The sequence below is a fragment of the Crassostrea angulata genome, chromosome 7 (genome assembly GCF_025612915.1).
Source record: "Crassostrea angulata isolate pt1a10 chromosome 7, ASM2561291v2, whole genome shotgun sequence".
Lineage (NCBI taxonomy): Eukaryota > Metazoa > Mollusca > Bivalvia > Ostreida > Ostreidae > Magallana > Magallana angulata.
The window spans coordinates 40040636-40067319 of record NC_069117.1 but is presented as its reverse complement, the minus strand read 5'-3'; the positions used below and the strand labels follow the sequence as shown (position 1 = coordinate 40067319).

Genomic DNA, 26684 nt, shown 5'->3' with positions numbered 1-26684 from the left:
AGAATGTATCAGCTAAACACGATTAGAATATAAAATGTCACATAGGATAACACGTAATGAACAACATTTAAGTCTTTCTCCAATTTGCGCGCGCGAAAGAGAGAGAGAGAGAGAGAGAGAGAGATATTTACATACATCTATCATTTTAAATTGTTGAAAGAAAAAGTAATCATGTTGACACTCCTCTTGTTTCAAATCTACATATTTGTTTTCAGCAATGTATCCAAACGAAGAATCAGTAAAATCCTTCTTCAAAAGTAGACTTGTTTGGACCTTGTCAGATAAAAAATAGCCACAACTCCAAGTATCTGAGAATACATGATCCCAGTCATGTTTCATTGAGAAAGCATACCCTGAATACGTGGTGCCCAAGTCAATTGCAGCGATTACAATCTGTCTACTTCTACTTCTTATTTCCATGTTCAAAGTCTACTTCGTTTTGTTCACAGAAAGATGGGAAACGTTTCTGCTTTATTGATAACCGTTGCTTAAAAAAACAATGAATATATTAAACGTGATATCAATATTATTTTACTTTTAAAATACGGTATTTTATACTATTATAGCATTTTATAAGGTCAATGCATATTTTTATAGTCTTATATTATGTTTTTATGGTCGATGTCCCATCTATAGGTCAATATAATTATTATCAGAAGTCTACAGCAACGTGACATGAGCCTTGTTTATATACTAGTAACAAAGAATTGTGAACCATCTATCTTGCTTGCTTAAAACTCTACACCTGACACTCAAATCTAGGTTGGTTATTAGAAATGCATTACTAAAGCGTTGTAAACAATAAGAATAGGGGAAACAATCTTACCAAAATCGTGACATGATTACAATGTGGGCTAAAATTTTTCAAATTCCATCCTCCCATATTTCTAATGGTCCACCAAAATTTGAATTTTGTTGTTGGGTTTTAAGCAAGAAACAGATCACAACTCTTTCTTTTGTAGACTGAATTTGCTTACATAATTATAGGTTGCTGGATAGAAAATATCATACCTTAAACAAAATGAGATGTAACAAACACTAAAAATTGTCTGTGTTCAGAATTAACCTACAAATAGAAATCAAAGTACTGAAGTACTGAAAGCCGGGCTCTTTTGATGTGTCTTTATGCATATTGTGTAGTAAAGACTGAATCTCTCTCTCTCTCTCTCTCTCTCTCTCTCTCTCTCTCATGCTTTTAATGTCGGCAAAGCATCAGAGAGCGACAAAATTTTGTAAGCGGCTATAAACAAAAAATAAGTCTGTCTGGTAGAAGTTAAAAAGTTCAACAGTTGCTGCCTTGAATTTTGCAACAAGCATTATATATTCAATCCCCGTTTCTTCATCGTGCGGCAAAGTAGTTCATGGAAATTCATGCGCATTGTATGTGTCCAAAATGCATAGTAATGTTTTAAAAACACGTTATTAATAAGAAAACTAAGAAGATAGACAATTCATTCGAAATTTAAAAAGAGAAACAAAATGACAACACTTTTGACAAAACGTGGCTCTTTGTGTAACTATTTGGTATAGCGGAAGCTTTACCTTGACGCTGTTTGGTTTTTTGTTTATTTGTGCTATTTATAGTAACATTGGCGATTGGCCTGCCTATAGCCAGGACTCTGCTTTCAGCAGAGCCCGGCTAAAAAGTGATTTACTTTTTACCAATACCAAAAGCAACAATGTTAACAAAACTAGCTCGAACCATGTTTACATAACAAATAAGTGTGAACATTTTATCTCACTTGTTTATGTATCTCTAATGAGAGATAGCTGTTGTTACATTTCTTGCTTTAATACAATTTCAAAATATCCCTCTTTAGTACTTGTTGTTAGTAGCAAACCAAGAGCATAGCTGGAATAAGCAAGAAGACCTCTACCTAAATGCTTTTTCACCATGAAACATGTCAGTAGATACTAGTATGGTGTTTTAGGTGGGGCTTGGTTGTAATATACATGTAGTTAACATGTCACCACCTCTTTGTTGTCTTATCCTAGTATATAGGTATCTAGGAGATATACAAAATTTATGGTGATAAATGCAAAAAAGCCTCTACTGGGAATATTTATGAAATTCATGACCCACAAAACATTATTGTTTTAAGGGGAGGCGATGTCACTGTTCAAATATATTAGTTTTTGGAGTTTGAAGAGTATAGAATAATTTATTTATACTTTAAGATTTGTTTTTATAAAACTAGTGCAACATTTATACTTGTCAGCTCAGAATTGTCCTTACCTACCAAACATGAGGGGTTGGGAATTGGGTTTGTGGGTTGACAGATTGAACAGTTTTGAACCAGTTTCTTTAGTCACGACAAAATCTATACCAGAGGATCTTTACATTTTCTTTTGATTAGCATTATTTCTTATGAGTAGATTATGAGTTTAAGAATAAACCTAAAATATATGTAATATTATTACAAAGTTTTATTCCCCATTTCTTGAATAAATTGTTGTCGATTTCAAAATTTTAGAATCTTAGAAAATATACAATCGTGTTGATTTGTGCGTCAGAATTTAAGCGTTGGTTGTTTTGTTGGAATAACCTAATGTAATCTAAAGTTACTTGGACATAGATACATATACTTAAGAGTTGACTCTACAGTCTAATAATACCCTCGTACATCACACATTTAGCAGTTGGTTTGTTTTGTTTGTTGGTTGGTTAACTTTTCAATCGAAAGGTAAAATTAAAATGGATGGGTTTTTTTTTATTTAAAAAAAATATTCAAAGGTCACAAACTAAAATAGTAGGTTATTTACATATTTTTATTTTTCAAAGTGAAAATATAACATTAAAATTCAAGGTTTATAACATTAAAAAATTGTATTATTTTCATTATCATTAATTTTTTATTATCTTGAGTATATAAACATCATCCTTTAAGACAATTTCACAAAAATCTAGAATTTGTTTCTCAATTCCACTAAATAGAGGACAAACTAATTTCACAAAAATATCGTTATTGGTCAACGATGTACTTTTGAATTGTCTATTTAAAAAAATCTATTTAACCCTCTAAAACATCTTGGAAAAAAATTCAAAGGGCGTTAAATTTTCAAAATTGCGTTATGAGTATAATATATATCAACAGTTTTTGCCATTGAGACACTGACAGCTTTTTAAAAAAAAAATATGCATAAAATACAAGTTTTGGGCATCGTTTTTATTTATTTTTGATGTATGCTTAGTAATAAATACACGAAAATTTCAAAAACTATTCAGCTTAATTTTCAATACGCGCACCAGTCTGATACAGATCCAGCAGAGCTGACAGGAATCCGTCTTGCACACCTTCCAGAACTCTTATTTAAGATACATTCACTATAAACATGATGAAATGAGGCATTTGTGATCAAATAAAGCACTGTGTCTGTGTTTCTGATTAATATTTGTGATAAAACATAAAAAATGTAAAATCCCTTTAATTTTCATCGCGATATTGCAAGTATATGACTGTATTTATAAACGAGGAAAAAAATGAAGTTTTTAGAACATCTGATTTCGTTCTAGTTCTCTGTTTTGTTGTTCTTATAATTGAATTAACATCATTTTGCAATTTCTGTTTTATAATACTAGTAGAAGTTATAGTGGTGAAATCGGCGAATGGTTTTTTTTATGTTCGGTGTGTTATTAAAAAGTTTGTAATGAACCTGCACTTTATTTTCCATATTGCATCAGCATTGTATCAGCCCTCGATCAATTTCAGCCATCGGGCCTTCATCCCTTTGGCATATATTGGTGTCTCGAGCTTACATATGATGAAATATGAAAAAGGGTATGTATTATTCTTTATGAGAACGCCAATGCATATTATCTAACGGGGAGGGGAACACCAAAGATACAATCCATTTTTCTTTCCTAAAAAATATGATATGAATTTTCATGCTCTTACCAAACCTGGGTTAACCTAAAAGAACTGAAAAGGGGGACATATTAATTTGATATTTTTATCATTTTATGCATTTATTCATATCACTCTACAGTTTGTTACTTGAAACCAAAGCAGGTTTTCTAATTTCTAATAAAAAAAATCCTATGAAATAATTGAGAGCATATCCTTCTTGAACAAAGAAAACCTGTTTCAGAAATGATACTTTACCGATTCTTATAATACAGATTTTGTCTAGCGTTCCACCATGATATCCTGGTTCAAAATGGTTTACCCGGGTTCAACAATTTCATATTAACAGCTTGCACGCTCTTAATGATGACTGTGCATGAACATTAAATGAGTCCCATATAATGATCGACTTCTTACAAAATACATAAAAATATCCTTGTCAGCGGGACTGAAATAGGAAAGAGTCATAAATTTTTAACACCCCTATATCTGTCGAAATTCAATTAAAATATCTTAAAAATGTGTTGTTTGTAAAACAATGTCACAGTGCACTTTATCTATTATCATATAACTAATAAAAGTGAATGGTTTAAAAAATCGTAATTAAAATGGAAAGCTAGAAGTTAATGTTAGGATAAGGTACTATTATTAGACAGCTACACTAAAAACAATAATATCTATTGAGTATATGATATCTTTTCCTGTGATACTAATGAATATGTCAATTTCTACGTATGTTTTAGTGCAATATATGTTCGGATATAGATGGTTTGTATTTAGTTACCTGTTTTTGTCACATATATCCGTATGATCTGTTTCTTAACACAGCATTCCAACGACACACTTTAGATTTCGATACGTGCCAGAACGAAAAGTTGTCGGGCAGGGTCATGGCAGACATGATATAAATAGAGCTATTATCTCTAACAAAATGATCAAACAGAAAATAGACATGGAAAAATATATGGTATTGTAACTTGGCCCTTTGAAAAATAGGAATGATAATTTTTTATCTCATTGTATAAGAAATATTATACAAAATGTTTGAAAAGGGAAGATCTACCGTATTGCTTGAACTTAAAAGGTGAAAAACAAGTAACCCGAAACTCCAGGTAACATACCTCATTCCGAACACAACGAGAAGAATCGTTGACCCAGATTTCATAGTCCTTGAATAACATGAAATTTGATTTTTGTAAGAAGTTTTAAAAGGAAGTAATTAAACCTTTCATAAGTTTTAAGTTTAGCAGTTGTATAACTTTTTAAAAGTAGTGCACACACTTTCTAATATAAATGATCTGACGATTTTGAATTTATGAATTTAGCACTGGCGGTAAGGATTTGCATATAAACACGAAAATCATCTCTGCTGGCTAAGGGGTTTCGTTCCACTTCGCTTCTTATAAACCCTTAGCAGACTAGGTGATGCAGTTGCGTTATCTAGCGAGCAACTTGAGTTGCGTACCTTGCATATTCACATTTTAATCGAATGAAACAACATGTTATATACACGCTACGGCATAAATACAAATTTGAAAACAATTTGACTAGCGACTATCGGAACATAATTACCGATTTATTGAATATGAATTGAGATATAATTTATTTAGTTTTATTTATAGTGTTTGTAAGGACCTGTACCGAAAGTGAAAAAAGTCATTGATATAAGAAAGCTTTCATGGTGTCCAAATAGGGCCATTTGCGTCAGCGCAACATTGCGCTCAGATATATGAGCCATCACGCTAACACACAACATGCTGTCTCGCTTACACAACTTTTCACAACACGCCGTCGCGTTGCGCTAACACAAAACACGCCGTTCTGCTAACGCAACTTTGCACAACACGCCGTCACGCTAACACACAACACGCCGTCGCGGTACTGCAATTTTGCACAACGCGCTGTCGCTCTAACACACAACATACAACACACCGTCGCGCTTACTCAACTTTGCACAACAAGCCGTCACGCTAACGCAACTTTGCAAGTGTACGGTCTAGTAGGAAGTCGTGTCCGAAAAAATCAGATTGCAAATTATATGTTTATCAAATCCTACATATATCTGCATGTGCAGTCCGGACACGACTGCGTGTTGAGTGTTAGCGCGACGGCGCATTGTGAAAAGTTGCGTTAGAGCGACGGCGCTTTTATCCGAAGGCAATGTTGCGCTAACGCAAATGGTCTATCCGGACACCATATTCATGCATTAAAACCAGGCATTGAGCGAACACAAGAAATTTATTTGATAAAATAAAATACAGCTCATTGAACCTTTAACCTATCCGCTGCTACGTCAAAAAAGACGTTATTACGCTTCAGTGACGTTATGAGCATGACGTTAGCAATAACCATAAGCAGGGACGTATAAACTGACGGGAGAGGCAACTTCTACATTCACCATGTTTACTTTTCATACTGTCACGCAATTCTTGACAAGTTTGTAAAACTCTGTTCATCCCAGTAAAATATATCTGTACACAAGCACTTGTGTATTAACTTGTAAAAGCATGGAATGTTTTACCAAAGATCACACTTGTTTTTCCTTTTAAGTTTATTTACAAACGCCTGTTTTAAACGCTGCGATTGAAACAGCTACTCTCAGCTGAAGCCAATCATAAAACGGAGCTTGTCATCAAGTTTTCGAAATGAGTCCTTCAAAGGGTTTATGGGGAGCGGAGTGGACCGAAAACCCTTGGCTAGCGAAGATGCTCGAAAATGAGTGTCCACTTAAAACTAATAACTAATGCATTTGGTAGATTATACAACAAAACTCATGATTATAGCCGAAAAAAAACGATAGAAAGAGGCATTCATCAAGAGCAATGCTCTTAACATTTATTGGAATCCAGACATCCTTTTTGTTGACCAACGCTCTGTGTTTCCAAACCATGCCAGAAGCTATAGATTTCCTTTTACATGCTTTGAGATTGTTTCCAGGGTTGTCCATATCTTAAAGGGTACCTGTAGCTCAGCTGATTTGAAACGTATTTCATATATTTATCCATCTAAATTTGATGCAAAACAAGCGCATCGAATTGATACAAAAATGTACAAAGTAATTTCGATTTTACAGGCAATAATAGCCAATTTTAAGAATAACAAAGGTGCTAAAAGCGATTGTCTATTTACAAGGCCTGGATGGTCGAGGCCGTTGTAAAGCTTATATTAAATTCATATTCTTTATGTGAAAAACTCTGTAATGATGAAAATACAGGAAAATGGTCAAATCTTAAACCTAAAATATTTGGAATTTTTATTTACAAAATAATAATTTATGGCAAAAGGTTTAAAAAAAAGTTTAAAGCAAATCTGATGGTTAATTTCTTGACCAACTAGACTTCTTAATGAATATATAAAATTCTCAATCTGTCTGTTGAGTTTGAAACATCAATATTTATTTTACCTGAAGTTTGGTTGGGGTAAATTCTTGCAGATTTATAAAGCGTGGGAAAGAACAATTTTCCAAAAACTTTTAAGACTCATTACTTTACTGAATTGCTTTGGTTAACTATTTACACCTATATTGTTTGAACCATTAAATACATATGCCGATCAGCAAAATACTTAGTATATTGAATGAAAATCAAGGTGGGTTTAAGTCATGCAACCCTTTTTCATACAAATAATATATTTACTCTGCATTCTTTGATTGAAATGTAATGTTCATCTATAAATATTAAAGCTGCTTTTGACAAAATATGGAGAGTAGCACTATAGCAAAAACTTATACACATTGTTATTACTTCGAGAAATGCTGTTAATAATTTTCAGCATATTTTCCATGCAGGATAGGGGTACGACGAAGGGAAAATCTATCGCCATTTTTGTTTGCTTTATTCCTTGGTGATGTTCATCTGCAGATTCATTTCTTTTTTATAAAAACTCAAAGTATCATTTAAATTGAATATGAGCTTAATATCTTATTCAGATTGTTCATCATTTGGCATGCTGATGATACGGATTAACTCTTAGAAACACCTGACGATCTACAAAATCAATTTATAGTTTCTTGTTATATTACAAAAACGGAAACTTAAAGTTAAAATAAATCAAAATACTGAAAATACTGACAAGCGCTAAGTCGGGAAGAAAGTGTTATAAATATATCGATTGATAAAATGCTGATGACTTTTAAATAAATCATAATTATAAAAGCATTTTGCAATAAATGTAAGTGTATCTTTATTTTCGAAGCATAGAATGATTTATCCATTTGACTGTAAAGTCAAAATTTACAATTTACAGTATAACAATCTGCCTTAAAGCATGTTGAAAAAATGCTTGATTTTTTAAAATTTGTAGCAATTTCTGGAAATCGAGATCATTTGTAGTAATTTTGTAATGATATTGCCTGTTAGTTTTAAACAGATTTCGCAACTGTTTAGCAGAGCTGCAGAGTGCATGCTTCTCGTGAAGAAAATTAAGTAAAATAAGATTGTCGCCAATAACAACGATCAAATGATGATTAATATATATTTATGTTTAAATTACTTGCTAATTTTCATCATTTCTTTGTTTTTACATTTGACAACTTCCAAACCAAAAAATGAAGAAAAAAATAATGAACACTAAAAAAAGTGGCAAATTACAATACCAATATTATTGCAAAATAAAAAGCCAAAAAGTTATGACAAAAGTAATATAATACTAACCACATTACAGATCTGACTTGCGGAGAATGCTACTTATTCTTCAAAATATAAACTTTGGTATTTAAAAAATATTTTCAGCCTTTTTTTACAATACACCCGATGCAAAGACCCCTAATGTATTAACATTACCTGATGTTAAAATATCAAAATTGAGTCGCTTCTTTTCATTTAAACATCATCTAGACGGTCTCTTCTGAGGTATATTTTAGGGTATATCATTGAATTTGATGAAGTCTAGCTCACATCTCATCATACGTAAAAAAAATATCGTGTATTTAACAAGTTTTATTAAAAGAATGTTGTCATGGACACCTATGCAAATGTCACTACAGTATTTCACCGTACTAGGTTCACGTCAAAACCTAGCTGAGGCAAAACCATTCCCGAATTCTCCTTCGAATTTGGGCCGTTTCCGCCTGCGACAGGGGCTACCTTTTTATGGGTGAAAAAAATGTGTAAGATGTCTGACTATTCACGTTTTGTAATAATGCGAGCTAGGTTATTTTATGTGATGTGTGTTGTTTTTTTATGGGAAGAGGGGTGATAAGTTCTTGGCATGTGGTCTTGTGCTTTTCAAGCACACGTGTAACTTCGACGTAAAAAACTCTCGTGCCTTGCTGGTGTTTTTGATACTAAATTGGAGAAGAAGTGTTGTTTAAAAAATATCAAAAGGATTTTCGCAGAAGAAGTTTGTTTTGAAGTTATAACTTGTATCTAAAGATGTGCATTTATTGTAGGGATATATAGTAAACTTTAATACTGTAGTGACACCTGCAATACATATAAGGTCTGCCGGAAAGGCCCGAGAAGTTGCCGTTGGATGGAAGAACTCCTTTTCACCAGCGTAACAGAGGTCATATTAAAGAAAACCCGTAGCCATGTAATAGGGTACGGATTCTTTTAGAAAAATTGAACTCGGATAGAAAACTTTTAGTATATTTTCGACGTTATCAAGCAGTATTAAATTGGCAAGAAGTTTTATTTCATATATACCAATAAAATGGGTACAGTTATCACATACTACGCGAATTCATTTAAATATCTAAAACTTGTATTTAATTCATAGCAATGTTGAATCTTACATATCACTGTCAATTTTATTATTACTAAGTGTTTTTATTACTGCGTAATATTTCCATACTGCACATAAATTAAATCATTAATAAAATCATATTTGCAAATTAAATGAGGTTAGCTGGTATCATTTTATAAAGATTATTACATACATGTATATTTACTGTAGTATTTTAAGTAACTCGACAGTTATATTTTTTTCATAAATAATAATAAAATCATTTGTTTTGGATAATTATAAAATTACATATCAATGCAAATTGAAAGAAAAATATTTGAGGTATGTAGAAACAAGAATTATTGTATGTTGGTTAAAATTTAAATAAAGACAGACAGTCAAAATAGTATTATAAGGTAAAGATCTAGTAAATGATTCCAGAGTGTCTGTTTGGTGATAGAATAATTATGACGTCATAATTGATTTGAAGAATCGTTTTCCCGTACTTTACGGCTCTGAAGGAGTTATGTAGAAAATTTAACATTTTCTTGACATTATATGTTAATCATGGGAAAAGTAATCCCGATACCTATATTCAATTGGACATCATTTTTAAGAGAAAGTCAAGAGCTTGTTTTATTCTGTTTTTGGAGAGACTGGGCATTCTAGATATATTTTATGAGTCAAAAATGGACAAAATTCCGAATTTTTTTTCCTAATTTCCTTCATATTTTATTGTAAATGAGTTTAAAACATGATTTTTCATTGTGTTAACCACACGTTTTAGCCCCGCTATACCCTATCAAACAAGTCCATTGTATTGAAGCATCATGGAAAGAATTTATATCTTAAATTTTATAAACCTATAGGCACCTTTCATTTACTAGATCTTGACCTTAATTGAAATGGAAGTGCATATATTAATATTTGGATGAACAACCAAATAGTGAATGGTACTTGCCTATTTAAATTTTTTTTTTTATAAAAATGTAACAGATCAGTTTTGTTAAAATTTGGAATCAATCTGCATTAATTCTTCAAAAGGTTTAATATATAATCTTGTCACTATTTAAAACTATAAATTGCAATCCAAAGTTCATTGTAATATAAGTAGTTTTGAAATTCAAATCATAAATAATTGATAAACGTATGTACCTTAAATAGTATATTTAAATTTCTTCAAGATCGAAATTTATCTCGTATTTCAAACCAGAATTATAGATATCTTCTGCTGTGAATTTCAATTCGGTTTTTCCAAAAACTAGTTTCTCTTCGACTAATGTGTCACTGTTTTGATTGCTTTGAGAAAATGGGAACTGTAGTGTGCCAAGTAATTTGCAGTCTGGGTCATCCACAAACTTAGGGTTCTTTTTTTCTGATATAAACAACCCACACTCTAAAACATTATCTCTGTTACAAGGAACTCGAAAAAATTGGGACTTTGTAAACCCCGCTGTGATCTTATCGCCCTTGGTAACGATCTTTAAAAAGACATCTCGACATCTTGATAACTTTCCACATTGGACCCTTTTCTCTTCTGGATGAATATCTTCGTTGAATTCGGGCCACGTCTGAAACCCATATGTATATCTTGCTGACCTAAGCGAGACAGCATCAGGGATATGGCCAAAATAAACAGCACCTTTCAAAACAGCCAAATCGCCCTCTTCAGGTACAATGATAGAATAGTTACAAAAATTTTTCCTGACTGCATCTTCAACCAGTGGACATCCAGAAAAAGAGCCAACCATAACAATAATTTTGACATCTCTTGCCTCAGATTCCTGGAAAATGTCATCCATATGTTTTACTATTCCATCGATAGTTTTTTTAAAGAAACCCCTGAAGAAGTCATTGTTCCACACAAGTTTCCCAGACATAAAAGACACATTATTTTTATGTGCCTCGTTTTTTTCAATGACTTCTTTGAAAGTTTTGACTCTGTGAGACTTGGTGCACAATTTCACAAGTGCTTGAGGTATTGGCATTCGAGTGCTTCCACTCTTGTCTGGTTCGATTGTTCGTTTCTTTGTTTCAAATGTCCTTGTGATTTCCAGATAATCTTCCATGTCTTCACTTTTAAAGTTCTCCCATACCTTCTCCTCCACTAATTCTGATAAAAACTTGATAAATTGGTCATCTACAGCTTTTCCTCCCCATGGCCCTCCACTTGCTGGAAGAACTTCCTCCAAAGTGTTATCCTCACATTTCTGATGCACTGTTATATCTGCTGTGCCACCTAAGAGAAGATGAAAACATATCATTGCGTTATTGACATTTAGGGAATTCTGTAACAGCTACCAGATACATGAAAAGCAAGGTATGTTCATTGGTACTAAGTACAATGGTATCATCATCAAAGATGGTTACAGTTCAGAAGTCAGTTCAGTAATATAAATATGCCACTGATTGGAAGTTTAAATACAGCAGGCATTAGAGAAAGAGAAGGAGATAAGAATTCATGCATTTTCACTACATGATCAATAATAATGTAGGCCACCATGAATTTAAATTTAGAAGAGGCATTAGTCCTTACTGATTATAATAACATCTTTTGCTCACTAGGTGCTTGTCAACAAATTCAAAATCAATGTTCAAATCTCGTATAGATACTGTATAAAACTTTTTTTTTTTTTTTTTTTTTTTTTTTTTTTTTTAATTATTATTTATTTACAAAAGTACATGTTACAATATTCAAATGTATTTGTAGTAGCAAATTTATAATAATTAAAAAAGTGACAATAATAATAATAATAATAATAATAATAATAATACATGTAATAAGAGCAATAGTAGTAGTAATAACAGCTATTATATCTGACTAAGTACCATATGTATATATATATATAAAGTTACAATTATATTTTATACAAATCACTGTTATTTTTTTTACAAAGATAATATTATTATTGATTGATCTGAATAAAGAGAAGTGTACAGAAATATTGAAGTTGATGGGTTGTAATAAGAAAAGCGTTTTGTAGGGAGGTAGATCCATCGTCACCACAGTCTCTTTTTACCTTCCTATTTATGTGAAAAACCATGGGCCAGGTCACCCATGGAAACATAAAATTATCTACAATTTATACAAGAGCGTTTTGAAGAATGAATAATATCTAGTATTTCCGATACAATGTAGAATTTCTAAGTATTTCTGAATGCATAATTTCAAATTACATACGATTCCTTCTGATGTTTCTACAATATTTTCTAGTCTACAAAACATCTTATATTTGTAAATTTTTAATGCAACAAAAGATAGAAGTAAATTATACATGGCAGTGGTTTCATTTCTTACAGAGTAAAAACCAATAACTATGTGTTTCCATTTAACATCAAAACCAAAAATATTGCTCACTAACTTCCATGTATGTTGTACATTCACACACTCAAAAATAAGGTGGTGTGAATTTTCAATTTTTTCTGTACATACTTTACACATATAATCACAATTTTTATTTATCTTACTCACAAAATAATTATTTGAAAGTAAATTATTAAACAATTTATAATTAAATTCCGAAATTTTTTTGTCTTGTAACAAAACGATTTTATTCATATAGATATTTTCCCAATCGCTTTTGAGAATATCAAATTCTTTATTGTATTTTGATTGCATGGTTGGTTTTTGAAATTTCTTCTTTATGAAATGATTATAGAAATCTTTAGTTGAGTATTGATTGTACGAAGGGGTATATAATTGTACTTGATTCATATACTGGCAAACTCTAAGATCCAATTTGTTTTCATAATTCTTGAATATTGTTTTAATTATCTTATATTCGCACAACCAGTTATTTTTGTTTATCAATATGTCTGCTATTTCCTCGGGCGATTTTAAAGTTCCCGCCTCAGAGTATAAGTCTTTAACAAACAAAATATTACTTTTAAGCCAAGTTTTGAAAAATATTGTTTTCCCTTTGTATAAAAACATCAGATTTGACCATATCGGTTGCTTCAAAAATGTTTCAGGGCTTGGTTTGTTTTGTAAGTCTTTGCATGTGTTAAAACATGCAAAAGCTTGTTTATAGAATAGCGGCATAGTTTTTAATATTTCATAATTTTCAATTTTATTTTCAGTTGTATTAATTAAATAGTTTATGTCTATGTTGATTGGAGTGCAATAACTATTTACATAACTTTTAATACAATGTTTTGTTTCTTTTAATCTGGGGACCCATGCGGCTTTTAATGCATTAATCTTTGATTCGACGTCAGTAATACCTAGTCCGCCTTCTTTTACGTGACCAATTAACGTATTTCTTTTGATCCTATCAGTTTTATTCCAAATGAAATTATATATCAACTTATTAATACTTTTGATATAGTCTTCATCGGGAATTTCCAAAATACTTGCAACATATATGAGTTTTGATAATGCTAAAGAGTTTATTACGGTGCATTTCCCAAATAATGTTAATTTTCTTCTTTTCAAAGATTCGAATAAAGTGTCTATATCATGATAAATTTTCATCCAATTTTTATTATAACATTCAATTTTATCATGACCTACATGAATACCTAAACATTTTACTGCTTTGTTCGTGACTGATATACCATCGATTTCTGTAAACATGTTTTTAAAAGGACCAAGCACAATACATTCAGTTTTACTAATGTTAACCTTAGATCCCGCATGAATACAGAACTTGTTTATTGTTTCTAAAGCATGCTTAAGTGATTCAATATTCTGTAGAGTTAATGTCATGTCGTCGGCATGTTGTATATTTTTTACTTCTTTTTCCATAAAGTTAACTTTAAAGCCTTGTATATTTTCATTATTCTTTATTTTTTCAGATAAAATTTCGGCAACAAAAAGATATAGAATGGCTGATATTGGACAGCCTTGTCTTATTCCCCTTTTCATCTCGCATGTTTTTGAAATCCATCCGTTATTCTTTAATCTGAATATTGGGCTTTGATATAAAATTTTTATCCAATTTAGAAAGTTTTCCCCGAAGTCGAATTTTTCTAGTGTTTTAAATAAAAAATTCCATTCTACTGAATCAAAAGCTTTTTCAAAGTCTAAAAATAGCAAGATCCCCTCTTTGTTAAAATTTTCACAATATTCGTGCAAAAATAAATGCTATGATTTTGTAATCTGTATTAGTAAGACTAATCGGCCGGTAATTTTTTAAATCATTTTTTCTTCCTTTTTTATGTATAAGGGAGATAACTGCAAGTCTTTGAGAAAATGTCATTTTTCCGTTACTGTATAAAAATTGACAGTTTTTTAAAACAACAATTAGAAACTCTCATCAAGTTTTCTTTTTTTCCAAAGTTTGAAATATGGGGCATATTAATAAATTTGACCTCGAAAATTTGAAAAATAGGTCAGGGTCTTAATTGTTTTGATATTTTGGATAGGGGTCATGCAGCTATGTTTTCTAAATCTATATATGGATGAAATTAGTATATTAAAGCAGTCTTATACATTAATTATGTCTTGAAAAATATTTTTTAAATGATAAATTACCTTGAGATTCAAAATAAGTCAAGGCAAACTATTTGCTGATTCTTAGATTTCACTCTATTCATATCAGTTTTAAGTCTCTCAGTCAAAGGGTTTTAAAGTTATCTTCTGGACAAAATTTGGGAATTTCTTAATTAGAACTTGATATAAGAAATTGTTCAAGGAAAAAAAAACATGTTATATTTTTACCTTGACCCATTCCTTACACACAGTTTAAATTAAGAAATTTTTTGACTGAGAGACTTAAAACAACGTTTTTCTTTGTTTCAAGTTCAAACTCCTTCTGTCAAAGTACATGTATAATCAAGAAATGACTGAGATTTTTTTCTTATTTGATTTTAGAATCAGTATATTAAGTCAAGATAAAAATGTTGGTAGGTATTAGCTAGGTTCTGTATCATCTATCTATGATACAAGTTTAAAGTATGTTTGATTAAAGAATCGCATGTTATGGCCAGGGCAATAGTTAATATGTTTGACATTGAAAAACAAATTAGACCAAGGTAACATTTTTTTGGAAGAATTTACCTGGTAGCTATGTTTTATATTATTTTAATATATGTGGTATAATTGTAAAAGCTGTTTGATAAAGCCATCTAATGTAATGGCCTTGACAATATAATCATTTTTCAAGATGAATGACCTACTATTCCATCGATAGTTTTTTTTAAAGAAACCCCTGAAGAAGTCATTGTTCCACACAAGTTTCCCAGACATAAAAGACACATTATTTTTATGTGCATCATTTTTCTCAATGACTTCGTTGAAACTCTTGACGCCGTGAGACTTGGTGCATAATTTCACAAGTGCTTGTGGTATTGCTATTCGAGTGCTTCCACTCTTGTCTGGTTTGATTATTCGTTTCCTTGTTTCTAAGGTTCTTGTGATTTCTAGATAATCTTCCATATATTCTGTTTTGAATTCCTCCCATATCTTTTCTTCCACCAATTCTGATAAAAACTTTATAAACTGGTCATCGACAGATTTTGCTGACCATGGACCTACCCTGGTAGGAAGAACTTCGTCTAAAGTGTTATCTTTACATTTATGATGTACTGTTATGTTTGCTCTGGAACCTAAGTTAAAGGGGCATGGTCCCAGTTTTGGGCAAAAATTATTTTTTTGATTTTAGTGTTTATAAAGTTTCAGTAAGGCATTTTTAATAGGCAAACAAAATTTGAGTGTCATTCGTTAAGTTATATGCGAGTTACAGAGCTTAAAATTATTTGCAATGTTGAAGTGAAAATTAATTCCTGTTTTAGACCTAAAGTTAATGTGTTAAACGTTGGGAACTATTTATTTATGCTTAAAATGAATAAGAAGATAGACAAATCAGGATGAAAAAAGGTATTATACTGATATATTGAATTTATGTAAATAAAAACAGGACACGAGCCTTGTTTACAATGACAGATAATTGTGAGCCCCTGTATCTTGCTTATATCTCTACTTATGACCCTCAAATTTTATTTGATCATTAGAAGTGCATTCCTAAAGCATTGTGATAAAAAAAGAAAAATAGAATTTGACCAAAATCGAGACCATGCCCCTTTAAGATATTAAATATATTTAGACGCGTACTCTCAGTTTTGCAGGTTTACAGATCAGCATAGTACAGATAATGGTGTACATATTGATATTTTTAGTAAATTATTATTTACTTATATCGTTTAGTAAATAATGAGGTTTCATTCATATACGTTGAATACCAATTCCCAAGGATTTGATCGAAGAAATGAAATGTTTATTGTAGTACAATATTTAATAGCATACTGTATGGATCCACAAGGAATTTTAACTTACCAAGGGTCAATGATTTTTACAAGTTGACAGCTTTACGAACCATGCACTTGGTTTTCATCAAATTTTCAATCTTATTATGATTATGATTTCTCAAAATCATGATCGTTTAAAAAAAAACCTAAATGAGCCCCCCTCCCACCCCCCCCTCCCAAAAAAAAAAATAAATAAATAAATAAAAGTAAATAAATTGATAATAATTTGATGTGGATTCTTGGTAAAAATTGGCCCAGTAGTTCTCATAAGAATAAAAAAAAGTTTACAAATAGAGAAAAAGACAGACGGATGGACATTGCAGGTGAACTTATGAAAACGTCAAACCATTTCATGAACAATACTTACTTCCAAGATATACCAGCATGTATTTTGTGCCGGGCTTTACCACACCCAGCACTCGAGATGATGTGTTTTCGTTGGCAAACTGTAAATACTGGCAGTAAATAGATGCTGCTTCTGGCTCCAGAACTATTGCCAAATATTCCCTTTTTATTCCTGCCTATGAAAAATACTGCAAATGAGAACTACATTTTGACTACAAGCAGTACAAATGTATAAGTCCAAGTGCGTATAAGTGCAGGGGTTTTCATTGCCTTCTCCTTCGACCCTGCGAAAGTTTTAATTGTCATTCAAATTATGACAACGTGGTTTATTTGACCGTTTCAGTTTCACAGTAAAAATCGTGCCTCGTCTTTATATTCTATTTCCTAAAATCTGGGTACTTGTAGTCAAATACAAAATCTACACGTTTATTGATTTTAAACTTTATCTTTATTTTCATTTTTAATTGGTGAATAAAATGAGTTCTTCAGACGATTGCGACATTAAAAAATATACATGTAGTTTATTTCTGCTCTTGCACCAATTAATATGCCTAGTATATACATGTAGCAAACCCTCCCGCCGAAGTTCTAACTACTAACCCATTTTATTTATTCCTTAATTTAAATTTTAATTTTTCGGAAACGCCTATATACAAGGGTTGATCCAAAAATAATTCACTCTATACACCACGTTTCACACTGGCGCTGTATTGTATAAAAATGATGCTTCAAAACTTTCCTTCTCAAAATTCTAATTTGAAGTAAAACTTTGATTAAATTTCGTTGAACACTTAACAAAATATTGATGTTTATAGCATGATATATACATGTACGTGACATCACCGCGTCATGAATTTACGTCTTTATTTAGGTTTGTATTTATGTATAAATTGTATGCTTCAAAATTTGAATAAGACCCAAACAATAGAATATTTTGAAACAGATATATCACAGACTTTTTGAAAAACTGTTTTAAAGAAATAGGGAACGTTACAGTCCATTTTGGATATCTACACAATGCCTTTTGTCTCTAGATCAAGAATTTAAAAGACTGGACATGCGAATAGTGATAGGAGACATTTTTTGCTTCGATTGATTCATCACAGGGGCATCATATCCGCTCTACACTATATGACATATACATGTACCTATATAAATAATACATGTGTATTATTGATATATATGTCATAGAGTGTAGAGCAGATACGATGCCCCTGTGGATACATCTACATGTAGAGATAACTAGAAAATGAACTGGAATTTCATTTCTGCAATTTACTATCACCTTTCCATAGGGATGCGTTGTGCCAAATCTGGTTGAAATTGGCCAAGTGGTTTTAGAGAAGAAGTTTAAAATGTGATAAGTTTATATACAGACGGACAGACAGACAGACGGACAGACGGACAGACAGACTGCATTATTCAAATATTAAAAATAGCATGTGCCTGGATCAAATTATAAACACTCTTTATTCTTGACATGTTTTTAAAATGTTTGCATTAATTTAATGCAGAATGTTCGTTGAAAACGGCATGAAATACTAAGTTTACAAAAAAAAAAATCACAAAAACAAATCTAGGGAAAGTCTCGTGAACTTTCATTCGAGCACCTCTGGATTTAATACATACTTAGCAACGATTTAAAAAAACACTCCGGACACATTCGCAGGGGTGTTCTTACAAAGCAAACAAGCTGTTTTACATATTTCAATTGTTTATAAAAGAGCTTTCGCATCTTTTAAAATCTTTTAAGAAATAAAGTGAATATGCTTCGTGGTTGCTATGTGGTCTTATATATATACAAAAAGTAGGCGTCACATGCTCTCTAATCTATTCTACACTGTACTATATTAAAATAATAGACTCAAATTTATAGGCTTTAATACCGAGAAATCGGAAGAGTACAGTCTTTTGTTTTATATATTTTAAACATCATTGGTACTTGAAGATTAGCAATTTGTTTTCATTTTTTCTCAATCAAGCTTCGCCAATTAATAATCAACGAAAATTCCTTTAAAAATCCGAAAATTATCTGGATTTTTTGGATTTTACAATCTTGCACATGCGCATTACATTCACGCTAAATCACGGGAGGCTCCTTTGTTTATGTTTCCACAATATCACATTTGCATGGATAAACTCAGAAACGATATTACAAGTACATGTACGTGTAAATTTTCATTGAAAATTTGTCTTATATCTTGTTATCAAAGGAAATACGGAAGATCACTCTAACTCCGTGCATTTAATATGAAATATCCCGAGAGATCCGAATGTCAACATGGTGTGTAAATTCAAAGCGAGTAAAAAACGTTGGTGAAAAAGTGTTGAATTCTTCATTAAAATGAATTAGATTTTTAGATGAAAATTTTACTGTTATTTTCAACGCAGCCTCATTAATTTTTTCCAAAAGTGTTTCAGAGCGATTCTGCATTTTTTTGTTTGCTTCATTACGGGTATATGGGAGGCATCTTAACTGTGGTGAAGGCCTGTTCCGAGACACAGTTAAATTATTCTAACTAAGCAGAGTGTAGTGAAATTAATAGCATTATTGTAGTCTTAAAGGTTGGCTATTTAAATGTTAACAATACGGTGTGTCGATGTATCTATTTCGTAAATATCCGATATCATATGCAATGTCAACCCATGCACGCACGGGTCAAAGTCTAGTAATGTTTTATACACGTAACTTGACTTACGTAATACAACTGCGTACTAGTTTCTTTTTTTTTCAAACAAGTGTATTTGACATTTTCCAAGACACTGATAATTCGAGCGTAAATAATCGTCATACACGAATCAAATGTGTTCCACATATTCGATAGATCTATTCTAATAATTGCTTACAGCAGAAATTTAGGGTGGCACGAGACAGTTTTGCTGATGTCTTGATACATGTTACTGTAGCGAGGAGATGTGTGTCCTCTATCCAACTCTGTAACTAGAATTTTCCCAGCTCCGATTTGGCACAATTGCCTTTTATTTACACCTTATGAAACAAGTAAAATGTTCTCTATACATAGTGGTTTTTCTGAGATTTTGATCCTCTCATGTTTCCCCATGTTTATCATAATTTATTTTTAAGGCATCCCCAGCTAATTGTCTGAGAAGAGTTGACAATCCGTTCCATATACATATCGAAGCTTTACATGTTCGAAACTTACCGGTATCTGATTTACTATGTCCCATCCACTACTTTTCGTTTTACCTACTGCTGTAACTTGCGCTTTAATTACATGTATGTTTATCTTTATCTCCAGGCCACAAAAACCAGCTAAATATAAGATTTATAGTTCAAATTTTCTTACATTTACTGCGGCTTCTCTCATTATCAGTTTAGCATGTTCTCCCCCAGTGGTAGGAACAGTTAAGACATAGTCAATGTCATCCTCGTTAATTCCCAAGAAAGCCGCTATGTGTTGATATAGGATTTTCTTTATACATCTGATGAAATGTTCCAAGACCAATATTGCTTTAAGAGATCTTCCTGTGACATCACAGCATAACGTATGTCGTTTAATATCCTATAGATAAATCAAAGTTAAACACATTAGTTTTAATTATTATTTTTCGTCAGTTGTTGTGAAATTAATACTTTGCCAGAGAGAGAGAGAGAGAGAGAGAGAGAGAGAGAGAGAGAGAGAGAGAGAGAGAGAGAGAGAGTTTACTTACACTTTGACGGAGAATCTTCGTGAAATGTTTAAAGAAATGGTAATCATTGTTACCGTCTTCTAATCCTGAGTATTTGTCCTCAGCCTCGCATCCAATTAAAGATTCTGTGAAATCTTTCTTCAAGAGGAGACAGGTGGGAGCCTTATTAGTGATGTAAGGTCGTCCCCATTCATTTTTCAAAGAAAAGCCATAACAGAAAGACGATGAGCCACACTGGATTGCAGCAACCATCAACCTCGTAGATTTGCTCATTATCTCCATATTTAAGATCTACTTTTGTTATGACTTTAAGTCACGTATGCTATCTGTTAAGAAAAGGATTTATCGCCTGGCTTAATCACGAAGACTGGATGTAAAATGCTGACTCTAGACCCTTCACTTTGAAGAGGCAGGGAGTGGAATCTGTCAATTTCAAGACACAGTTCATTAGTTCACAAATTTGAGGCACAGACGGCTATTTTGTTAATTTGACTGTCTACAAACAGAGAACCAGTACATAGACTTACCGAAATGCCCATGATTTGCCAAAATGCCAGTTGAAAACACCGAAATGCCCTTCAAAAATACCGAAAAACCCATTGTGACAACAGATACCATGACGTGAATACATTTAAAAAACACTTTACAAAGTCATGGCTTTCCTTGATTCGATAGCATCGGTTGGCATCTAAATCATGTCAAACTATTTTCTCCGAATTCTACAATGCTGTATTAAAATTTATCAGAAATACCATAATGTTACATAATACCTTAAGGTATATTACCGTTATAATCATAAAAAATTCAAATATGTGAGTTATATTGTCGGTACCTGAATTTTAAAATAATGCCTTCTCGCCGCTGGTATTTACCGATTCTCTACCTGAAATATTTCAACTTTTGGTTTAGTGTTTGGATGTGTTCAATAGCAAATTGAGATAAATATCGCATTGTATTGTTCAAAACATTTCAATGGCCGCTGTTCAAGATCGAGATGTGCCAAAATGGAATAAAAAGAACTTTAAAGGTTAATTGTATGGGGAAGTAATGCCACTTATAGATAAAATAACAATGGACTGATATCTGGGTCCCGTTTTTCAAAAAGACGTGAATTTGGGCTTATGTTTGTCCAACGTTATAGTTTCGTTCGGTTAGTAAGTTACGCCAATATTTAGTCGGGTCTAAGTTGCGTTTCTGAAAGTGGCGTAAGTTAGGGTTTAAATATCGAAGAACTTAGACATCTCCGCTGAGTACTAAGCATGCGCATATCCTATTTTGTTTTGCTTTGAGGCTTTGATTACATGTGGAGGATCAATTTTCCAATTCATAGTACATGTACATGTCCTCGAATGTACACGTTATACCACTGAAAAGTTTTAGCTCTCCCTAACAGTTTATATCAATGAAAGTAGAACATGCCTTTACGCTTTTTAACATAATGCAAATTTAGAACAGTTGATATGAAAAAGGCAGATATAAAAGGTTTCAGAAACCAAATATATGACAATTAAATGCATTGTAGACGATATTGAGGCATATCGTACATATTATTTGAACGAAACAATACATAGAAATTAACTCCAATATTCGTGTAAAATTCAAAATATTCAAAAAATTGCAGGGACAAGGTACAGTAGATATGCCCGCAACGTCGGCAGAATGATACGTCATGCTTCATATAGATATTTACTAGACATTTTCAAACGCTGGGATAAGGCTCGATGTATCTTTTTTATATTATCACTTTATTATTTATTATCTGTCCGTCCGTAAACTTTTCACATTTTCAACATCTTCTCTAGAACCGCTGGGCCAATTTAAACCAAACTTGGCGCAATACAACTTTAGGCAAAGAGCATTGCATTCAAAGTTGTGAAAATTAAGGATCACACCCTTTTACAAGGGGAGATAATTAGGAATTATTGAAAACTTTGGAGAAATCTTTGAAAATCATCTTCTCAAGAACCATTTGGCCAGGAAAGCTGATACTTGTGTGGAAGCATCCTCGGGTAGTGTAGATTCAAAGTTGTGAAAATCATGACCCCCGGTAGTAGGGTGGGGCCACAATGGGGGAGGGTCGAATTTTTACATAGGAATATATAGAGTAAATCCTTAAAAATCTTCGCAGAAATCAATCAGCCAGAAAAGCTGAAACTTGTGTGGAGACATTCTCAGGTATTGTAGATTCAAAGTTGTGAAAATCATGTCTCAAAGGGGTAGGGCGGGCCCACAATTGGGGATCGAATTTTACATAGGAATATACAGAGTAAATCTTTGGAAATCTTCGTCTCAGAAACCAATCAGCCAGGAAAGCTGAAACTTATGTGGAGACATCCTTAAGTAGTGAAGATTCAAAGTTGTGAAAATCATGACTCCTTGGGTAGGGCGGGCCCACAATAGGGGGGGGGGGGTAGGAATTTTCACATAGGAATATAGTTAATCTTTAAAAATCTTCTTCTCATGAACCATGTCGCCAGGAAAGTTGCAGCTTATATGGGAGCATCCTCAGGTAGTTGTGAAAATCACGACCCCCGGGGGTAGGGTTGGGCCACAATTGGGGGTCGAATTTTAAATACATGTAGGAATATATTGAGTAAATCCTGAAAAATGTGGAAGCATCCTCAGGTAGCGTAGATTTCAAGTTGTGAAAATCATGACTCCCGGGGGTAGGATGGGGCCACAATTGGGGGTCGAGTTTAACATAGGAATATAAAGAGTAAATCTTTAAAAATCTTCTTCACAGAAACCAATCAGCCAGGAAAGCTAAAACTTGTGTGGAAGCATCCTCAGGTAGTGTAGATTCAAAGTTGTAAAAATCATGACTCCCGGGGTAGGATGGGGGCACAATGAGGGATCAAATTTTTACATAGGAGGATATAGTGAACAGTCTGTTAAAATCTTCTCAGAAACTAATCAATCAGGAAAGCTGATACTTGTGTGGAAGCATCGTCAGGTTGTGTAGATTCAAGTTTGTTCAAATCATGATCACCGGGTGTAGGATTAAGTCACAACAGGGATGGGGGCAAATTTTTACGTAGGAATATATAAAGAAAAATCTTAAAATCTTCTAAAAAAAACAATTTGCCTAGAAAAGCTGTAACTTAAGTGAAAGCAACTTCAGAAAGTGTGGATTCAAATTCGTTAAAATTTAAAATTTTGAGGAGTATGGTGGGGCCACATTGGGGATCTAGTTGTACAAAGGAAAACATTTTAATTATTCACAAAAACTAAAAAGTTATCATGACTGTATGGTTTTACTTTTATGCAAGCATTTTGAAACGATTCCTGATTTTTGGCGATTCAAATGCCCTTCATATAGATATTTAGATACTTTCAAATACTGTAAATACTGTGATAAGGCTTGATTATTTTTTATCATATCAAAAAATTATTTATTGAAAATCATATGACTATGTTTTAAACAGCAACCAATTAAAATCGAAAATATCCACTGAATAAATAACACATGGTACACAGTCTAGACGGACTCCCAAAACGGAGTCAACGGAAGTGAATTTCTGCAAGTATTTTGGACTCCGTTTTGGGAGTCTACGCATGCGCACTTATACAAAAAAATGGCGATTTTTTGTTTGATGTCAAATGTCAAATTTTCAATTTAAAATTATTAAGGACAATTATTATGGACAATTCCAAATGTCAAATGTCAAATTTTAATTTTTCAATTTGAATGTCAAATAGAATTGAATTTAAAAAAATTTGAATTGTTTTCAATTTCCGATGAAAACATGGGGTCCACGAGAAATCATCTTGCAAAGTGCTGCATGTGTTGGCAGACTTCTAACATGTTTTAGAAGACCCAGGATATAATTTACTATCGATCGTATTTGCACGAAATAGATGTTTATTTGCACTTAAGAAAGTTATTTATCTCCGCAGTTGGATGTTTGGACGATGCTTAAAAGTGATATTTTTGTGTTTTTCATGGAATTTTATCGTTACTAAAAGGTAAATTGCATTAAATTGTACTTTCTTCGTAATGTGTTACAATTTAAAGTCACCAAACACACAAATTGACAAGTGCATAAACGAATAGGGCCCCGACTACTCGTAACAAAAACTGGCTGCTCTAGCGATGATTAAAAACGTCTTAATTTGTTTTGAAAAAATAGAATTGGTAGTTTAAAAACCTAGAAAATTAAACAAATTGTTATTCTAGACACAATAGCTCTTTAAATTAAACAGACAATTATCATCAAAACAATTATAATCGCTCGCAGCGTTTCCGATGTTAGTTAACCATATTAAATGCATAATTATTCAAGATAATTAAGTAATTAAGCCTGAAAATAATGTAAATGGGACTATATTTAAACAAACAATGATAAATAATCATATCCAAGCATTTAATTTATTATGCGCGATCGAAGATATGGGTGAATTTTTCATTTTAAAAATCAATCTTACGTAATACAAGTAAACAGTTATGAACATTTGACATAAGTAATGACAAACTAACGTTCAGAAATGATTTTGAAAGTTTAAAATTCATTTTTGTCGTGTTTTTGGCCAATTTTAGAGATTTATTTAGAACTAAGGGGCATAACTCATACGTTGTTTACATTAGAAACGCCATTTTAACGCAATGCATGATGGAGCAAAAGACTCCGTTTTGGGAGTCCCGTCTAGACTGGTACATGAACCTTCTCTATGTCTACAGAAAAAGAAAAGTTCCATCCTCTGTTCCAATTACTGTTAGAATTTAGACAATTACATGGAAACGATTCTTGATTTTCTGCGATTCAAATAGTTGAAGTGTTGAACGATAAATAAACAATAAACAACACCGTGATATTTCGGGGAGGGGGTGGTATTGAAAGTAATATATGCTGTATACAAGGAGTTATTCACCCTCCGTTAAATTTCAACCATTTCACCCTCGTTGTCAGCGGGCGAATTTAGTTTTGGCGGTTTTTAATGTTTAATATTAAAGGGGCATTCTCACGATTTTTGTCAAAAATCATTTTTTCGATTTTAATATTTACAATGCTTCAGAAAGGGATTTTAAATAGGCAACCAAAATTTGAGTGTCATTTGTTGAGGTATAAGCGAGTTACAGAGCTTGAAATTCTTCGCTACATGTATGTAAACAAAGCGTTTGTTTACATTTTGAACCTAAAAATTTCAGTTTTAAACTTAAAACGAATGTGTTAAACGTTAGAAACTGTTTATCTGTGCTTGAAATAAATAAAAAGATAGAAAAAATGAGCTAGTACTGTGTTTAGCATTAAGGCCGATTAAAAAAAAAATGCATCTTTCGATCCAAAAGTGATATTGTGCCCAAATACGTGTTTCTGAAACCCTAAATGTTCATTATAAAACATGATTTTTTATTTTGAACATTCTTTAGGAGCTATACTATTGATTCTGTTTGTTCTGTTGCCTGATGTCTGGTAAAGACACCGATACGTTCATCGTGCGGGAAATTCATGTCAAAAGACATACCACCCACATTGACGAGAATATGGAAGGAAATCCCCTAAACAGACTAGCACTATACAGTATAATCTGTTGTGTCATTTAGCCGATTGAGGTAACTTTCACATGTTGAAAAAAGTATTTAAAATATTTATTCACATTTAAATCAACGTGGAATGACCAATGGCTAAGACTAGTTTGCGTCTGGTGATATCTACCTTGTGGGGTTTGGAATATAAAATTGTCCAGGTCTGCAGATGGTTGCACGAAGCGTTTCGTAAGACAGCATAAATTTCCTCATTTTATTTATATCAATAAAAAAATAATGGAGTCTGAAAAGTCCGTAATTTTTCTTTAAACATTTGTCTGTCTGTTACCTGTCGGCTTAAGCTAAATACGTTTGTTTGTCTTTGGGAATTTGTTATCTCGTTATTTTAAATTCTATCATGCAGGATTTTCTTTGTAAAATGTCGAAAAATATATTAAAATGTATCA

At 32.3% G+C, this 26684-nt stretch overlaps 1 protein-coding gene and 1 long non-coding RNA gene across 2 annotated transcripts; both read right to left on the bottom strand.

Moving 5' to 3' along the window:
* Positions 1-291: 291 nt before the first annotated feature.
* LOC128156997 (uncharacterized) lies at positions 292-4699 on the bottom strand. Its single transcript, XR_008239780.1, has 4 exons — positions 4630-4699; positions 4104-4293; positions 1012-1066; positions 292-487 (listed from the first exon to the last, which is right to left on the bottom strand). It is a non-coding gene; the product is annotated as an uncharacterized LOC128156997 (long non-coding RNA).
* Positions 4700-8077: 3378 nt separating this feature from the next.
* Positions 8078-21668, bottom strand: LOC128156996 (heat shock 70 kDa protein 12A-like). Its single transcript, XM_052819340.1, has 6 exons — positions 21586-21668; positions 21281-21329; positions 20775-21176; positions 20411-20626; positions 17125-17278; positions 8078-11748 (listed from the first exon to the last, which is right to left on the bottom strand). The coding sequence occupies exons 3-6, from the start codon at positions 21033-21035 to the stop codon at positions 10679-10681; spliced, it is 1701 nt and encodes a 566-aa protein (XP_052675300.1). The 5' UTR covers positions 21036-21176; positions 21281-21329; positions 21586-21668; the 3' UTR covers positions 8078-10678.
* Positions 21669-26684: the final 5016 nt, after the last annotated feature.